Below are 18575 nucleotides of genomic sequence, written 5' to 3'. Positions count from 1 at the left end.
CACTGTGGCAAAGCTGTATTAGAATGGCTAATTTCTGTCTCTTTCTTGTAAACGTTTTAATCAAAGAGCTGTCTGCTCCTGAGGTTGGTGAAATCCACATTTTTGTTTGCTTGTTTCTCATTGGTCTAGAAGGGCTGGTTTGATAACCTGTTAATAAAAGGCCAACTCAAAGAGATAGGAAAATATTAACCTGATGGGAAAGGACAGCTGAGAAGAAAAATAGCATAATGCAGGTTGAGGGTAGAAAGATGAGGCCACTGAACCAGATTCCAAATGGTTTCACCTTGCTAATATGGTTTTGTAAGGCAATGTAATGTGCAGACCACCAACTTGATTCAGAAGGGCAGCAGGTGCCTTTTGGGAGAATCAAAGTGATGTATTCCTTACAAAGGAGTAAAGGAATTCCAGTCCCCATAGACCTTCCTGGGGACATTTGACAGACTGAAAGACAGACAGCTTTGCTGTTTGACCAAAGGCTCTTCTGCCATGTACAGTTTTTCATGTATCTAACCCAATATTCTGTAACCTAAGGTTTGGGCCAGCTTTCTTGTAGTAGCTGTGCCGGTGAGTGCAGATTTTACTTACCCTTTTATGGTTTCTTCTCTTAGTTCCAATAATTTGCCAATAAAATCTATTTTTAGTTTCAAGTATCGTAAGTGGGTCTTGAATACTATTCAGTGAGGATAATCACCACAGAGAGAATCTGACTTCTGACTAACAGGGAGGTAGGGACACAAACCATAAAAGCCGGCAGGTCTCAGACACAGTGGCTATTGGGTTCCCCACTCTCAAACACTGCCTGAACAGCTGGCATGGTCCCATATGGTACAGGGAGAACCAAATCAGCCAAAGGATGTTAGATCTAGTGATCAGACACTGCCAATGTGGGTGAGACCTGCCATCCAGCCAGACACATGCAAAAGAATTCTCTGTAGTAACTCAGAGGTCTCCCTCTCTAATGGCCCATCTCTGGCTGTAGAGGATATTTGCCAGTCACAGATTGGCTACATGCCATTGTAGACAATCACATCATATCATCCCCTCCATTCAGTACAGCTATTCAATACAGCCCTCCTGCTCAGTCGGGCTCTGCATAGACCTCATGTCACTCCTTCCAGGCCAGTGACACAAGGGCTGCTTATAATGGCATGGGAAAAGAATTCTCCGACTGTCCTAAAATTCAGAAGACAGTCCTCAATCTATTGGCTGTGCCCTACACATCTGTGAGCCTTTATTTCAAGACAGTTACAGATTTCCAGCTGTATGTAGGTAGAAGTTAAACTCAATCCCCCTCTGTCACCCAGAATTCCAGTTCTGTGAGCAGATCTGATTCATCTCCACCAGTTCCCTGCCTGTGAGGACCCTGGCTTGTGCAGGTTTAGGCCAGACTTTGAATTAAGAAGAAGCTTGGAGGGTATCTTCTAGAAGGGCTGATTCCATCTAGCCTTCCTACTTCAAGTTCTGGTCTTCATGACATCATCAGATTTCAGAAAAGCATCCCAACACTGATGGGAGTTGAGAGAAGAGCAACCCAGATCATTAAAGAGGCTGGCATGTTGACTTGTGAAGAAAGAGAAAGAGAAATATTTAGTGTTGCTAAATGACAACTGGGAGACTCTGAAAGGTGTAAACACCAAGCAGCAAGAATAGTTCAGGATGTTTTAGGGAGTATATGTAGGAATAGTAGGGGTTACCACTTTAATATATGACACATCCTCTAGTTGGAAACTATCCTGCATGAGAAGATTATCTAATAGGTCTTCTCTGTCTCTGAGTGCTGTAATTTAAAGGAAGCAAAGAAATATCCCAGCCAAATATCAAGGAACTTTGCCTGGTCTCTTAAGCAGTGAAGTGTTCTCCCAAGAGAAGAGGGGGAAGTCTCATCACTGGAGTGATTAAAATCAGCTTGAACAAAGTCCAGGATAATATACGAGATGTAAGGAATCAGTCAGCACTGGATGGGGGATTGGGAGGCAGCAAGCAAGATGTGACCTAACTTCTCTTTTCCAGATCTTATTTTTGTTTATTATTCTTGTTACCTGGACAGGCCCCTACCTGTAGTTGTAGGATTGTGCTACACAAGGATAGTGCCAGATGGATATTGTATGGGATTGGGGCAACTCTGACTGTACAGGGGAGGGTAAAAAAATGAAGTGTAAAAAAACAAAACAAAGAAGAAACAAGACAGGCACTTGTTCAAATGGTGACATTTTGTTTAATCATACAACACAGATAGAAAGTTAAGTCTAGCGACATTTACACCACAAGTTTGTGTGATTTCGTTCTTTCTCGGCCAGCACCGGACTGATACAAGAAGACTCCATCATGATACTGTCAGTGTACGGGAGTGCCAGGAACCCGGTTTCATTTGCTTGTTCATGCTTCCATGTCTTGCTCTACCGTCTCTCAAGTAAAATGAACTGTCTTCCATGGCACTTGCTTCCAAAAGAAAGAAGTAGGGTCTAGATTTCTGAAAACCGGTGTGTGCGTCTTGAATGGCTGATGGTGGCACAGTATTTCCAGAACCAAGGCAGGAGTCACCATTTATTTCTTTTCTCTCTCTGCCCTGTAAGTCTTGGTGCCCTGGAGCTTCCATACAGATTCATAAATAACATCGAAGGGGAGTAGATGTCCCCTGATTGCTAAGGGGCTTTTTTTCGTTCTCTGTGGAGTTCTATACTAAGATACATCAGATTTTGGGATGCACCAAATGATTTTCAGGTTGGCAGTGGGGAGAAAGGAGAACTTAGGGTGCTTTTTCACCCACTATTAGTTGAAATATGTTGGGCGGGAACATCCAGCTTTAATAGTGGAGTCACGTGTTTGTTGTTGGGCATCACCAACTGATCCACTGCACTGTACTGGCATTTGTTCTGAAATCAGCAGCTCTATATCTTTCTTAAACTCAGGGGTACATGGGAAGCTGCATGGGAAGGTGCTGCATAAAGGATATGGGGGCTGGAAAGGAGAGAGAAGGTGGGCATGATAGCCAACATCAGAGGAGCATGCTCAGAGTTTGGCCCATGCTTTTGAGGAAGAAATAAGCTGTTAAGAAGTGACCCTAGGTTCCTTATTGTTTTTTCAAACCACAACAAGTGGTTCATTCAAGGTACAGGATGTTTCCCACCCTTGGTTTTTAAAAGCACATGATGATGGGAGAGGCAGCATAACTGGTACTCAGGAGGTGTGGATTCTATGCACAGCTGTGTCTCTGATTTGCTGGCTGTTTACAGACAAGTTGTGTAATCTCTTTGCCTCAGTTTATATCTGAAAATGGGAGTAACTGGTACCCACTTTTGTAAAGTGCTTTGAGATCTCTGGATAAAAAGCACTGCATACTTACAGAGTATAGTTATTGTATTAATTATTAGTATTTTATTAAATAATATGTTTTCTCCAGGGAAGAGCTCACTGCAGCATCTGATCTGCATCAGTATCTGATGTTTCCAGTGAGGTTCAAAATTTTCCCAGTTGTATTTACTGGTGGACAATGTTAAGTGTCCTTGGGGGAAAATCTTTACATTTTACAAAAAAACCCAACACACTGTGTCATTAACTCTCTCTCTTACCAAGACACGGCCAGTTCAGTCCTTGAGCACTTCACTTATATATTTACCTCTTTCCAGATGTCTTCTTAGGCCTTGTCTGTACTGGGAATGAAAGCCTCCCGTTAGAGAATGTTTTGACTAACACGATGTTGCTGCTATTAATGAATTAATTAACTTATTTATTTACTTACTTATTTACCAACCAACCATAGCACATAGGTGCCATAGGCATGGAATAGGACCTCATTGTGTTACATACAGCTTTATCCTTAGTGTGAACAAGGACAGATATGTTTAAAGACATGAGCTGGTCAGGGTTAGTTCCCCATAGGATTAACCATGATGAGTTAACACATTTTTTAACGCAACTGTCCTTGTCCACACCAAGGGTAAAACCATGTTTAACATGTTAGTTAACATGCTAACATGACACTTTTTCCCATTACAGTAATAATAAGAATACCTATTTCTTATATAGCACTTTTCATCAGTAGATCTCAGAGTACTTCACAATCTGTAATGCAGTTATCCTCTTGTGAGGTAGGGATGCATTATTATCCCCATTATGCAGATGAGAAACTGAGGCACGGAGAGATGAATGACTTGCCCAAGGTCACAAAGGATGTCTGGGCAGAGCAGGGGATTGAAAGCAGATCTTCCACATCCTAAGCCAGTGTCCTAATCACTGGACCATCCTTTCCCATATGAGCTAGGTTGTGCAACCGATATTCATCTTGGTGAACACCTCTTAACTGGAAGAGTCAGACTTTGAAGTCACTAGGGCTGCTTGCATGAACAAGCAAGTGTTCACTTGCTTGAGAAAAGGTTGGACAATCAATCCCTATATGTTAGGAAAATGCTTAGCATATTGTATGAGTGTCAGTAAAATAATGTCTGTTAAGGAAGATCATCTTACACAGGGGGTCCGTGAGTGGCACAAGAGAACTGGAATCCCTGCTTGGATGACCAGGCCCAAGTTTTTTCTCAGAAGACCATATCTACTACCATCCTTCCACATACATGAGCCCCGTTGACACAGATCACAGAGCATGGCCCTAATACTTATAATCCAAGTTACAGACAAAGGGAAATCGGTCACTTTTGTGCATGTGGCTTGGAACTGGCCATTCCTCAGTTAGCCAGGGAAGTATCCACACTCTGCAATGACCATTCTTCAGGCCCCAAAGTCACAGAAATGACCTTACCACGGCACAAAGACATTCTGATGTTACTGAAGTTGGTAATACTCTGGTATGTTCAGCATGAACAGATGTGGTTAGTGGGGAAGCCAGCTTGAGTGTTTTAGGTACATCTATACTGCGATAAAAAAAACCTGTGTCAGCAAGTCTCAAAGCTCTGGCCAGCAAACTCAGGCTCACGGGGCTTGGGCTACAGGGCTGTTGAATTGCATTGTAGACATTTGGGCTCAGACTGGAGCTTGGCCTCTGAGACCCTCCCCCCTTATGAGGTCTCAGAGCCCAAGCTCCAGCCCAAGCACCTACACTGCAATTTTATAGCCCTGCAGCCTGAACTCAAGGCAGCTGACCCAGACCAGCCACAGCCGTGCAGCAGGCATTTTATCTCAGTGTAGACATAGCCTTAGTTTCCCCAGCATGGCAGGGCTTAGGCTCCCTCCTTCAGCCTGATGGCGAGGGGAAGCACTGATGGAATCTTTGTCCTGCTGTATGGGCAGGGGCAGCCTTCCCCGAGCAGCTGTCTGAAAGCAGCTAAGATGAAGGCTTATGGGCAGCTGCAACACTGAAGAGACCTTCACTCTGCAGCGGGGCTAGGGACAGCTGATATGTTTAACTGCTCAGGAGCAGAGGCCCCTGGTGGGTTGAGGACAGCTGAGATGGATTGATGGCAGAAGCGGCATTGACGATGCTTTTGCCCTTCAGTGGGGTTTAAAACAGCTGAATTTGATGGACAGACAGGAATAGTTCTGCAGAGGCTTTTGCCCTGGATTAGTCTGCGAATGGCTGGATGGAGAGAAGCACTACAGAAGCTGTTTTCACCCTCCATTAGGGCTGGGAACAGCTGATATGGATGGAGGCAGCACTGAAGAGGCCTTTGACGTACACTAGGGCTGAGAATGCCTGACCCAGGTGGAAGGATGGGAGCGGCAATGAAGGCCCTCTCCATGCAATGGAGCTGGGAGGAGTTGATATGAAGAGATGGACAGAGCAGGGCTGATGGGGGCCTTTACACTTAGTAATGTTGAGAATGGCTGATCTGTATTGACAGACAAGAGCAATGCTGAAGAGCCTTTTGGCCTGCAGAGACTGCACTAGCTAACACCACAGACCCAGCGCAGTCTTCTCTGACGCAACTCTACTCATGCATGTCACTTCTAGAGCACTCCCTGGTCTTCCAGTCCTAGGCTTCATGCGGTTCTGCCAGCATACCTCAACGGCAACACACCCTGCTATACAGCTCTTCCAGAACACCTCCATCCTGACCTACAGCTCTTTCTGCTGGTTGCCATGCTGGATGACTCAGCACTGCAAACACATCTCAGATGTGACCTACTGCTCTTCTACTACTAAGGGATGACCACTAATCATGGGACCTGCATCCTCTTAGGATCAAAAATCACCAAACTCATTGCACTTGTCATCAGGTTGGAGTGATTCCAGCAGCTCTCTGCCATCTTTGTCAGTCTCACTGCATTCTAAACAGCTGAGCTAGAAAGAGGAATGCTTGGGCTTCAGCGTTAGAGACTCCACTCCAAAGCAGGAAGAGTTAGCCAAAGAATCAAAAAGTAATAGCAATTTTCTTTTAAGTACATCAGAAGTAGGAAGCCTGCTAAACAACCAGTGGGGCCACTGGACGATCGAAGTGCTAAAGAAGCTCTCAAGGACGATAAGGCCGTTGCAGAGAAACTAAATGAATTCTTTGCATTGGTCTTCATGGCTGAGGATGTGAAGGAGATTCCCAAACCTGAGCCATTCTTTTTAGGTGACAAATCTGAGGAACTGTCCCAGATTGAGGTATCATTAGAGGAGGTTTTAGAACAAATTGATAAATTAAACAGCAATCAGTCACCAGGACCAGATGGCATTCACCCAAGAATTCTGAAGGAACTCAGATGTGAAATTGCAGAACTACTAACTGTAGTCTGTAACCTAGCATTTAAATCAGCCTCTGTACCAGATGACTGGAGGATAGCGAATGTGACACCAATTTTAAAAAAGGGCTCTAGAGGTGATCCTGGCAATTACATGCCTGTAAGCCTGACTTCAGTACCGGGCAAACTGGTTGAAACTATAATAAAGAACAATATTGTCAGACATATAGATTAACATAATTTGTTGAGGAAGAGTCAACATGGTTTTAGAAAAGGGAAATCATGCCTCATGAATCTACTGGAATTCTTTGAGGAGGTCAACAAACATGTGGACCAAGGGGATCTAGTGGATATAGTGTAATTATATTTTCAGAAAACCTTTGACAAGGTCCCTCATCAAAGGCTCTTACGCAGAATAAACTGCCACAGGATAAGAGGGACAGTTCTCTCATGGATTGGTAACTGGTTAAAAGATAGGAAACAAAGGGTAGGAGTAAATGGTCAGTTTTCAGAATGGAGAGAGGTAAAAAGTGGTGTCCCCCAGGGGTCTGTACAGGGATCAGTCCTATTCAACATATTCATAAATGATCTGGAAAAAGGCATGGGAGGAAAGTTCGTAGAAATTTTGGTGGTGCCCAGAACCCACCCCCCCAACTCCGCCCCCTCAAACTCCGCCTCCACCTGCCTAAGGCTCTGGGCGGGGTTTCAGGGGGGAGGTCTGGGGTGCAGGTCCTGGGCTGGGGATTAGGGTGCAGGAGGGGTGCAGGCTTTGGGAGGGAGTTTGGGTGCTGGGTGCAGGCTCCAGGCTGGGGCAGGGGGTGGGTGTGCAGGAGGGGGTGAGGGCTGCAGGCTTTGGGAGGGAGTTTGGGTGCAGGCGGGGGTGGAGGTGTAGGAAGGGGGAGGTGGTGCACGCTGGGGCAGAGGATCAGGCTGCAGGAGAATGAGGGTTGGGGCTGAGGATGAGGGGTTCATGATGGGGGGGGCTCAGAGATGGGGCAGAGGCTCAGGGTGCAGTGGAATGAGGGTTGGGGCTGAGGATGAGGGCTTCGTGCTGCGGCGGGGGCTCAGGGCTGGGGCAGAGGCTCGGTGCAGTGGAATGAGGGTTGGGGCTGAGGATGAGGGCTTCGTGCTGCGGCGGGGGCTCAGGGCTGGGGCAGAGGCTCAGGGTGCAGTGGAATGAGGGTTGGGGCTGGGGATGAGGATTCGGGTGCAGGGGGATGAGGGATCTGGCTGGGGATAAGGGGTTCATGATGCGGAGGGATGAGGGCTCTGGCTGGGGATGAGGATTCAGGTGCAGGGGGATGAGGGATCTGGCTGGGGATAAGGGGTTCATGATGCAGGGGGATGAGGGCTCTGGCTGGGGATGAGGATTCGGGTGCAGGGGGATGAGGGCTCTGGCTGGGGCAGAGGATCAGTGTGCAGAGGGATGAGGGCTCTGGCTGGGAATGAGGGGTTTGGGGCGTTGGAGAGGCTCAGGGCTAGGGCAGAAGGGCAGGGTAAGGGCAGCCTGCCTTGCCATTAGCGGGTGGCAGGCACTAGGACCCTGGGGCAGCAGACAATAGTTCTGCCAGGAGCGGTTCTCTGGCAGCAGGAGCAGGCAGGGAGGTGGCGGAGCGGGGACGCAGAGGGAGGGGTGGAAGGTGGAGGCAGGGACCCGCTGCAGGCAGGGACACGCAGACCCGCAGGGGCCGGGGCCAGGGCCCAGTCCAGGCAGGGCCGGGGGAGAGACCCAGCTCCAAATATTGCTGGAGCAGGGCCCCCAGCCCTGGATATTCCTGGAGCCTGAGCACCACAAATGTATATAACCTGCCGCCTATGGAAAAAGGGGTAAACAGTGAGGTGGCAAAATTTGCAGATGGTACAAAACTACTCAAGATAGTTAAGACCCAGGCAGAGTGCAAAGAGCTACAAAAGGCTCTCTCAAAACTGGGTGACTGGGCAACAAAATGGCAGATGAAATTTAATGTTGATAAATGCAAAGTAATGCACATTGGAAAGCATAATCCCAACAATTGATATAAAATGATGGGGTCTAAATTAGTTGTTACCGCTCAAGAAAGACATCTTGGAGTCATTGTGAATAGTTCTCTGAAAACATCCGCTCAATGTGCAGTAGCAGTCAAAAAAGCAAACAGAATGCTGGGAATAATTAAGAAAGGGATAGATAATAGGACAGAAAATATCATGTTGCCTCTATATAAATCCATGATATACCCACATCTTGAATACTGTGTGCAGATGTGGTCAGCCCATCTCAAAAAAGTTATATTAAAATTGGAAAAGGTTCAGAAAAGGGCAACAAAAATGATTAGGAGTATGGAATGGCTTCCGTATGAGGAGAGATTAATAAGACTGGGACTTTTCAGTTTGGAAAAGAGATAGCTAAGGGGAGATATGATTGAGGTCTATAAAATCATGACTGGTGTAGAGAAAGTAGATAAGGAAGTGTTGTTTACTACTTCTCATAACACAAGAACTAGGGGTCACCAAATGAAATTAATAGGCAGCAGGTTTAAAACAAATAAAAGGAAATATTTCATCACACAACGCACAGTCAGCCTGTGGAACTCCTTGCCAGAGGATGTTGTGATGTCCAAGACCATAACAGGATTCAAAAAAGAACTAGATAAATTATTGGAGGATAGCTCCATCAATAGCTATTAGTCAGGATGGGCAGGAATGGTGTCCCTAGCCTGTTTGCCAGAAGCTGGGAATGAGCGACAGGGGGTGGGTCACTGTTCATTCCCTCTGGGGCACCTGGCAGTGGCCACTGTCGGAAGACAGGATACTGGGCTAGATGGGCCATTCGTCTGTCATAGGGCCGTTCTTATGTAATGCTGTTCTCCACAGGTAAAATACAAAATAGCGGCCTCAGTGTTAAGAAAACTGATATAACCATTCAGTGACTACATCTACCCCTAATCTAGGGCTCAGGCTCAGTGCTGAGAGAGAGACAAGTCCCTTAATCAAATACTGGGCCGTCTCCTGGAAGATCAGAGGGGGAAACTGATAAAACAGTTGCGATTTGCATCTGGAAGTTGTGCAGAGGCTGACCACATTTGTTTGACAGCTGGAGAATGATATAGCTGTGGCTAGGAAGGGAAAGGGATCCCTAGTGCAAGAAATCCAGGGGATTAAAAAGCATTTCTTCATAAAGCAATTAAATAAGATACGAACTTTACATCTCTATAATGCCCACATTTCATCCCAAACGATCTAAAAGCACGGTAGAGGTTCTGGGCCCCAGGGTAAGCCAGTGGAAAAGTTCCCAGTGTGGAAAATCTGCAAGGAACCTCATAAGGTATCCACAGTTCTCACTTGCTCAAGGACTGGTATCAAGCACTATGTCAAAAGTGGGTGGCCCTGGCCAGGCGGGCAAGGGTCATGTGTATTTTTCTCTCCTCCTTCCCTGAAAGCAGAATCCTATACAGCAGATAAAGGGATCCCATGATGTTTCCCAACAGAATTAGGAAGTATTCTTGTGTGGAAACTCACTCCAGTCCTGGGAAAGATGATTTCCTTTCTGCTGCCAGCGTCTCTTTTCCCTTCTCATTCACCCTCCCTTAGCACATATTTCTCCTCCTCTACACATCCTCTGATGTCCTCAACAACTGACTAGTGAGAGTGTGCTGAGAACTGGTGAGTGTAGAGGGGATCACTTGACCTGAGCCCAGCAGGCCAGCCAAAATTCTGCCCAGTTTGTCCATGAGCTAGTTCCAGTGAACCCAGCTCTTTGTGCTTGGGAAAGAAGAAGGGATGGTCTCATGTTCACATTAGTATGTGCAACCCATGCTTACTGGTATTGGCATAGTTTCAAGTGATTAACTGTAGGGCACATTCCAAGGCCCTCATTCATTTTTTTACTTAGGCACATCTCCCATGGTTTCAGAGACAAGTTTGTCCAAGTAAATACTGGGTAAAAACTGAGTGAGGACTCAGGGCTTGGCCCATTTGCTTCATTGAGAGTTCTGCCTGAGTAAACTCCTGGGGGCCAGATTATGGGTGGCCCTTGCATGGGTGACTACACAAGTAGCCTACCCTGTGTGTCATGCAAGGGGCATTCACAATTGCAGGAGAGTGCAGGGCCTGCCCCTCTGCTGTGTCGCAACAGGTGTATGTTGCCCCACAGGAAGGGAAGCAATAGAGCTATGCCTGGGCCTGTTCTCCTCACCCTTTGCACTGGCTTGCAAAGTGGGCTGAGCACATTGGGGGCAGCAAGCTGAAATATCCTAGAAGATGGGGCAGCCTACCCAGGCCCCCTGCCTGCTGGGGTAGGGAGACACCCTGCCAATTCCAGGGCAGTGGTTAAATGCCACTTTTTGGCCCTGAGTAGGGTGACCAGATGTCCTGATTTTATAAGGACAGTACTGATTTTGGGGTCTTTTTCTTATATATGCTCCTATTACACCACACCCTCTGTCCCAATTTTTCACACTTGCTGTCTGGTCACCATAGCCCTGAGTGAAGACCTCAGGATTTGTCCCTCAATTAGTGTTCCTGATTTTTCATCGTCTTTCCCCTCCCAAACACCTGTGATGGGAAGGTAAAACAAGAGCTGCTAGATCTTACAATGAAACCCTAAGGTCCAAGATCTAATTTGTGCTCACTTCCCACCACCACCCATCTTCCAGTTAGAACATGGACTGGAAAATATGATAATATGCTCTCCTCCCAGCCACAAATTACCACTAACTCCCTGCCACTTCCCTTTCTTAACAGGCCTCAGTGAGAAAAGGGGATATGCCATAGCCACCTATCATTCCCCCTAATCAACCGCCTATCTTCCCCATCCACACCAGGGAACTCCACTCTCTGATGCCACCGCCATTCAGAAGGCATTGTGCTCATTGATCAATCTGTCTGTCCTTGGAGTCTTTCTATGCTTTTCAAATGTGCAAACTCAGAACCAAGTCATCCTCCCCAAACACCCCAAACCCTAGAAATCAAATCTCCCAGCATTCCCTCCACTACTTCCCACAACCAAGACATGCAACTGAACCACAGAACACGAGAGAGGGGAAGACAACAAACAGCCTACTGTGCAAAAAAACAAGATTGACGACATTCTAGGAAGGAGAAAGGTATGCCCCTGCTCCTTCTCCCATACATACACACACACACAGAGGATGTGCCACATGCTTTGGAGACAGGCCTACAGTAAAGTCAAGGGTAGCTGGGACGGGTTGTAATATCGAGACAGTGGGAGGAGTGATTCACAGATTACTTTCGTGGTTCTCCTCTGTCTCGGTGGTAACTGGAGGGAGCCCCCCGTTGTCATTCAGCCGCTTGGCCCTGTAGGTCTCATAGTGGATGTTGTGCGTCACTTCTTTTAGGTCTTGGAGGTGGGTCCTGCAGGAGGCAGAGGGAGATGGAGGATAAGAAAAATAATCAGCTGGGTCAATGTTATTCTTTCTGGGTTTATTTTATTTTCTAAGATAAATGGGATGGTTTCTCCAGTCTGGCTGGCCAATGAACAGGATATTCATTTTTTATGGAGGCCATAATACATTAGCCAATTGAAACTGCATCAGTCAGCAAAATAAAATAGGCACACAGGATATATCACACTGGGTCAGATCATTGGCCTCATCAGTGCAATATGCTGTCTCCTGCTACACCAGATCAGATCAATCAATGGTCCATTGAGTCAGCTATTCTGCATCCTGTTGTATCAGTTAAGACAACTGGTTCATCAGTCTTCCAGCAGCAGTTAATACATGATGCGTCAAAGATTCCCCATGATGCATCTGGTCAGTAGTGCAGTGAAGCCCACAGTAGCTGTGCTGTCATCACCAGCCCCCCTGGAAGAGTCCCCATAGTCACAACTCCTTCCAACAAGTCACTAACTGCCAGAAAATGCCTGGGCTTTGACCACCTTTTATTGAAAGATTTGGGGAAAGTCCAACAGTGACAGCTAGGTGGTACCAGCATCAGAATTTTGTTGTGAGGGACAAACAATGCAATATTGTGATGTCACCATGACATCACTGTGTCACAGTCTGAGGTTTCATCACTACCAGATGCCAAAACACCATGACAACAGGAAGCATACAGGGGATTGGTTTTTAACTTTGATGTATATTTACATTGGGCTTCTTAAAAAAAACCTACCTTGTTAATCTATAGGGCATAGAGATTACCTTCAAACAGGGGTTGTCATAACTATAAAGGGAAGGGTAACAACCCTCCTGTATACAATACTATAAAATCCCTCCTGGCCAGAGGCCAGGGGTGGCTTCAGGCACCAGTGCAGCAAGCACGTGCCTGAGGCAGCAAGTCATGGGGGGCAGCGTGCCAGTCGCCGTGAGGGTGGCAGTCAGGCGGCTTTTGGCGGCATGCCTGCGGGAGGTCCACTGGTCCTCCAGTTTTGGCGGTAATTCAGCGGCGGGTATGCTGAAGTCATGGGACCAGCAGACCTCCTGCAGGCATGCCACCAAATCCACGTTATCAGCAGACCTCCAGCAGGCATGCGGCTGAAAGCTGCCTGACTGCTGTGCTCGGGGCAGCAAAATACATAGTAAAGGGTTAAGAATCTCAGGTAACCTGGCTGACACTTGACCCAAAGGACCAATAAGGGGACAAGATACTTTCAAATCTTGGGGGGCAGGAGAGGAAGGCTTTTTTTTGTGCTCTTTGTTTTGGTGGTGGTCGTTCTTGGGACTAAGAGGGACCAGACATCAATCCATGCTCTCCAAATCTTTCTGAACAAGTCTCTCATATTTCACACTTGTAAGTAACAGCCAGGCAAAGTGTATTAGTGTATCTTAGTTTTCTCAACTTGTGAATTTTACCTTTGCTAGAGGGAGGTATCCCTGTTTTGTTGTAACTTTGAACCTAAAGCTAGAGAGGGTTCCTCTGGGCTCTTTGAATCTGATTACCCTGTAAAGTTATTTTCCATCCTGATTTTATAGAGATGATTTTTACATTTTCTTTTTAATAAAATCCTTCTTTTAAGAACCTGACTGATTTTTCCATTGTCCAAAGACCCAGGGGTTTGGGTCTTCGATCATTTTATAACCAATTGGTTAGGATATTATTCTCAAACCTCCTCAGGAAAGGAGGTGTAAGGGCTTGGGACGATATTTTGGGGGAAGAGGAACTCCAAGTGGTCCTTTCCCTGTTTCTTGTTAAATCACTTGGTGGTGGCAGCGTACCAGGTTTTAACCTAAGCTGGCAGAAATAAGCTTAGGAGGCTTTCATGCAGGTCCCTACATCTGTACCCCAGAGTTCAGATTAGGGAAGGAACCCTGACAGGAGTGCTGAAATAATTTGTATAGTGGGGATGCTGAGAGCCATTGAACCAAACTGTAAACTCTGGATATGATGGAAACCACTTCAAGCCAAGGATGCGGCAGCACCCCTGGCACCCATAGTTCCAACGCCTTCAAACTATGGGACTTGCCCACAGAATTTCGGACAGATGTCAGTTCTCCTGAAAGGGCTTCAATCCATATATGAATTTAGGGGAACTGGAGATTGGGGATATGGAGCTTTTTATCTCTTGGTCAATTCTAATCCATCCCCAAATCAGGAAGACTATATGGTCTGGGGATTGGGAATGGACTAAAGAGACTTTCCCTCTTTGTCACTGATTCCAACTCAGCCCTAAGTCAGGAGCAACTAAAAAGCGTTCCCCTCTATTATCTGTTTGCATAATGGGGTATGAGGGAGGGTCTCACTCCAGTTTCTTGTCACACAGGCCATCCACATCACCCAAGCACCATCACAACTAGTCCCCTTGTTGGCATAGCAATCGTAGACATTAAAGATCAGCTAGTTAATTAGTTAATTTAAGATTGTTGCCTATAGTAGTCAGCCCAGATTGAATTGTCACAAGAAATATGACTTTCATCTGTTTGGAGACTGTTCCATTATCATGGCTTTTATCACTAGGAAATTCTATCTGAAAGTCCATTCCAATAAGTACTGTAGCCCTTCTCATCAGGAATAAACAGCTGCATAACCACTGGCCTCACCTGATGACAAAGTCTCGAAGTAGGGCAAATTCACAGTGATTGAGGTTTTCCACTGTAAACAGAGAAAATTGGGGAATGGAGTGTTAAAAAAATCCTTCATTAGTACAGCGCATGGGACGATTGTCAAGGCAGTTGGCAGACAGGCACAGATGTTATATTTCAAACAGGGCATATAGTGCTATATGTGCATAACATGCAGTCTATTGGGCTTATCAGTTCTTAAAACCATGAGGAAGGGTTCACCTGAAAAGTGAGGTGACCTCATGGTCCGCAACATGGCACCTTTTATATTCTAGAGTGGCAGCAATACGCTGCCAGTGGTGATACCACAGTGGTAGCTCCAATTCCCCTCAGCAGAGGTGTTTGAAAATATCTTTGTTTTATTTTGATTAAAAAATATGTTTAACTATATGTGCAAGGGGTACCTCTGCTGCATACGTGGAGCTTTGCATGCCTGAGCCTAAGTAGATACATCCATCTCAGAAGGATGGACCTGTTTACCTTCAATGACGCCCCAGGGAGTTTTCCTGCCCAGGATTCTTTTGCCATTTACTTGGTATTCCTTGTCGCTGCCCACCACTGCAAACGGCATGCTTTCCTGCTGGAGATAGACAGGTAGACAGGCCTAGTCAAGCTGTTCCTCTGTGCACTAGATAACAATGAGATATGGGCCGTAATACTACTCCTCTCTCTCCACCCTTCCCCGTTACCCTCTTCCCTCCAGCATATGGTCTTCTGCAGGACAAGAGGCACTCACTGCCAATGACCATCCAATGACTGGCCACTGCAGACTATGACAATATCCCTAGCATTTCAACGGTTGTTTACAGCTGTTGCCAGAGCTGAGCCTGAAGAGGTTCCCAGTGATTCCATGGGTTCTGCAGATGGGTGCAGTATTGTTCTGGGTGAGTCTTCAGATGTGACAGGCATTTTTGAATCTTAGGAGTGATTAATATGGAGCTCTCTAAAATCATTTATTAATACTGTAGGCTGGCGTGACCTTGGCCTGGGGTTTGCTGCACTCATATTTTGGTGGAAGTATTTCTCCCCAGGGGTCTCTTTGGGGTGGTTCCCAGAAGGAAAGAGGAGATGGCTCAAGATGATCACCTATGAGTCCTAAAGGGACAGTGCCAGAACTGTTTGCTCTGACAACTCTAACGCAGTCTCCTGCTAGGGTATGAAACTTTCTCAGCTGGGGGGCAAAAGCCACCAACACTTGACCAAGCCTCCTGCAAGACAAAGAGCTCGGGAGTGTGTGTGGGTGTGTGTGTGTGTGGGGGGGGGTGTTAACAAGGACACTGTCTTGGAGCTGCAAGAGGGTGCACGAGATTGAAAACACTCAGACACAGGAACCCATGAGGGCGTCTGAAGAAGCTAGGCCTACCTAGGTTTTGAGCCTACCAGTATGGGATGGTAGGACTCCAGGTAGGACAGACTTGCAGATAGGCTGTTTGTTATTTTAAAATCGTACTTTTTTTCTCTAGTGCCCCATTCCATTAACTATATGTTGTTTTAAAGAGGCTGCAGGTCACTGTATCACTGGGTGATAAGAGGTTGCTATACATGGAGCACTGTGCCCACGTTCCAGGCTCAGAATGGAAGAATCACATGATTCCAACTCTAAAATAGGCCTTTTGCCTGTACCTATCACTTGAGGAGATACACTCAGGGAGTTTGTCTCCACTGCAGAGTTAACTTGGCCTTTTACTCAGGTGTTGCCCCTAACTCTCCTCCCTTCCACACATAAAACTCTGTCACCCAAGTTGAGTGGTGCTTTCAACCTCAGCTAACTGTCCGGTCCTGGGGTATAGCCCCCGACCTTACTTGCAGGCCCCATTAGTACTTTTGCCTATTATTGAAGTCCCTTTTGAGAGGATAGCCATGAACATAGTGGGCCCACTGGAAAGATCGGCACGGGGCCACCGAAACGTACTAGTCATCCTTGACTACGCCATGTGATATCCAAAAGCCATTTCTTTAAGAAACCCCACATCCAAGGCAATAGCAAAAGAACTACTGAAGGTTTTTGCCAGAGTGGGCATCCCTAAGGAGATCCTGACAGACCAAGGAACCCTTTTCATGTCAAAATTAATGAAGGACTTATGTGCCCTACTCCACATCCAGGCCATACGGACCTCAGTCTACCATCCACAAACAGATGGACTGGTCGAGCGGTTTAATCGTACCCTTAAAAGTATGATCCAGAAGGTGGTAGCAGGATGGAAAACACTGGGAAACTCTTCTACCATATCTAATGTTTGCTATACGGGAAGTCCCCCAGGCATCCGCTGGTTTCCACTTGAAGCAGGGTTTTTTATCATGTGACTGACTGCGGGTGCTCTAATTGGCTTCAGGTGTTCTAATTGGCATCAGGTGCTCTAGTTAATCTATAGCAAACTTTCTTCCCCTTACAGGGAATAAGGCTCCCTTCTAACCCTCTCCTGCTGCCCTCTGGCCATGCTGTATCACAAATATATATAGGCATGGAAGAATTAGATTTTTATTGGTAAAAGTAGGTAAACATCAATTTAAGGGACACACAAACTGATGAAAACTATTTCCTCTGATAATAATTGAAATTTACAGACAGACAAAGTAAGAAAAATGCTGCTTGAGAACTTACTAGGGTTTGATTTAAGGATATTTTCTTTTTATATTTTGAAATGTGATATTGACAATTTGTGTTTGAACAGTTATAAAGCTTTAACTTTTTGCATCTCAACATCTATTGTCATTAAATAATTATTGTCCTATCTGCCCTATCATCTGACCAGCACCTCAATTTCACCCACTGTAAAAATTTTAATTGAAAAAAATGCTTAAAAATAAACTCTGATATCCATCAAAATTATGAAAAAATAAAAAATCTAATTCTGCAAAGCCCAAGTATATACATAGAGAAATCTGCAAAACCACTGATTTTTGACATCTACACAAAACTCAAAAATTGCTAAAAATAACCGCCCTGCAAGTGAAATTCGTAAACCCCCAAAAGGAAAAGCCGTACTTGTCTTCTACAGATGTCCCCAGCTTCCTAGAGGTTGGTCTGCAGATATCCCCAGCATTTCTACAGGAGATGACTGCAATGATGATTGACATGAAGGGAAAATATGATCAAATTTTTACTTGGGAGACTCTCACAAATGAGAGTTTGAGGGTCAAACTGAGAACAAGCTGGGCTTAAATAGCAACAGCTCGCATGGGAAGTGAAACCCAGCCCAAACCCAGTGTCCAGCAAGATGAAGTGAAACAAACAGTCCTCTTCAATTCAGCAATCACAGCACTGTATGGTGATAATGAACGGAGACAATGCAAATTAAATTAGAAAGGATAAAAGAACCCATCCTCCCTACTGAATATAAACAGTAATAATAATCCTTTGCATTATAGCATCTTTCATCCAAGGATCTCAAAGCATTTTGAGAACTAGAGTGATTTGTCTCCTTTCTGCACTCAGTGAAATCTAGCCACTCCTCAGTAATCTCTCATGATATGGTGTGTCCTACCCTGATTTTGTCATTCTCTGTTTTATCCTCCAGGTCCTCATCAAACTCTTTCTGGGGGTAAAACTCGATCCCATTCACCTCCAGTTCTTTGCGCACCTAGGCAGGGAAACATTGGGAAGTAAAAAGCAGTGCAAGCATTGAATTATGGCAGAGAGCAGGGTGCAGTGGTATTACATTCCTGCTGCAACATTCTCAAAGGGAAGGCGATGAAGGATTATTAACCCAGTCACAACAGGGATCAGCAGAAAGACATTTTGGCAAGTCACAGCACAGGTGTGAAACCCTTGCCATCACTGTGACAGATGCCTTTGAGAGACTTCAGCATAGAAACAGCTGCTCTTCCACAATAGATGCATCCCATCAGTTAGTTTTTACCCAGGGTGATCTCTAGTAGATTTCAGTTCACCAGAAGATCCACCCATTTTTAATTCTCCATTGTGGTGCCCCTAGCAGACCATTCAGCATTATTCTTTGTGGT

At 45.8% G+C, this 18575-nt stretch overlaps 1 protein-coding gene across 2 annotated transcripts in view; it reads right to left on the bottom strand.

Moving 5' to 3' along the window:
• Positions 1–9377: 9377 nt before the first annotated feature.
• The window catches only part of SEPTIN3 (septin 3), a 29243-nt gene continuing 20045 nt past the window's right edge, over positions 9378–18575 (bottom strand). The window contains exons 7-10 of one of the 2 annotated variants that reach the window (XM_030547624.1): positions 18098–18193; positions 15093–15192; positions 14592–14643; positions 9378–11964 (exon numbers count right to left, since the gene is read on the bottom strand). In XM_030547624.1, coding sequence (XP_030403484.1) covers positions 11829–11964; positions 14592–14643; positions 15093–15192; positions 18098–18193 — 384 coding nt within the window. In that variant the 3' untranslated portion in view covers positions 9378–11828. The remainder of the gene's footprint in view (positions 11965–14591; positions 14644–15092; positions 15193–18097; positions 18194–18575) is intronic. The other variant, XM_030547629.1, reaches the window with a different exon arrangement.

Source organism: Gopherus evgoodei, chromosome 1 (assembly GCF_007399415.2).
Source record: "Gopherus evgoodei ecotype Sinaloan lineage chromosome 1, rGopEvg1_v1.p, whole genome shotgun sequence".
Taxonomy (NCBI): domain Eukaryota; kingdom Metazoa; phylum Chordata; order Testudines; family Testudinidae; genus Gopherus; species Gopherus evgoodei.
The sequence above is the reverse complement of the archived record's forward strand: the minus strand, read 5'-3'. Positions and strand labels throughout refer to the sequence as shown.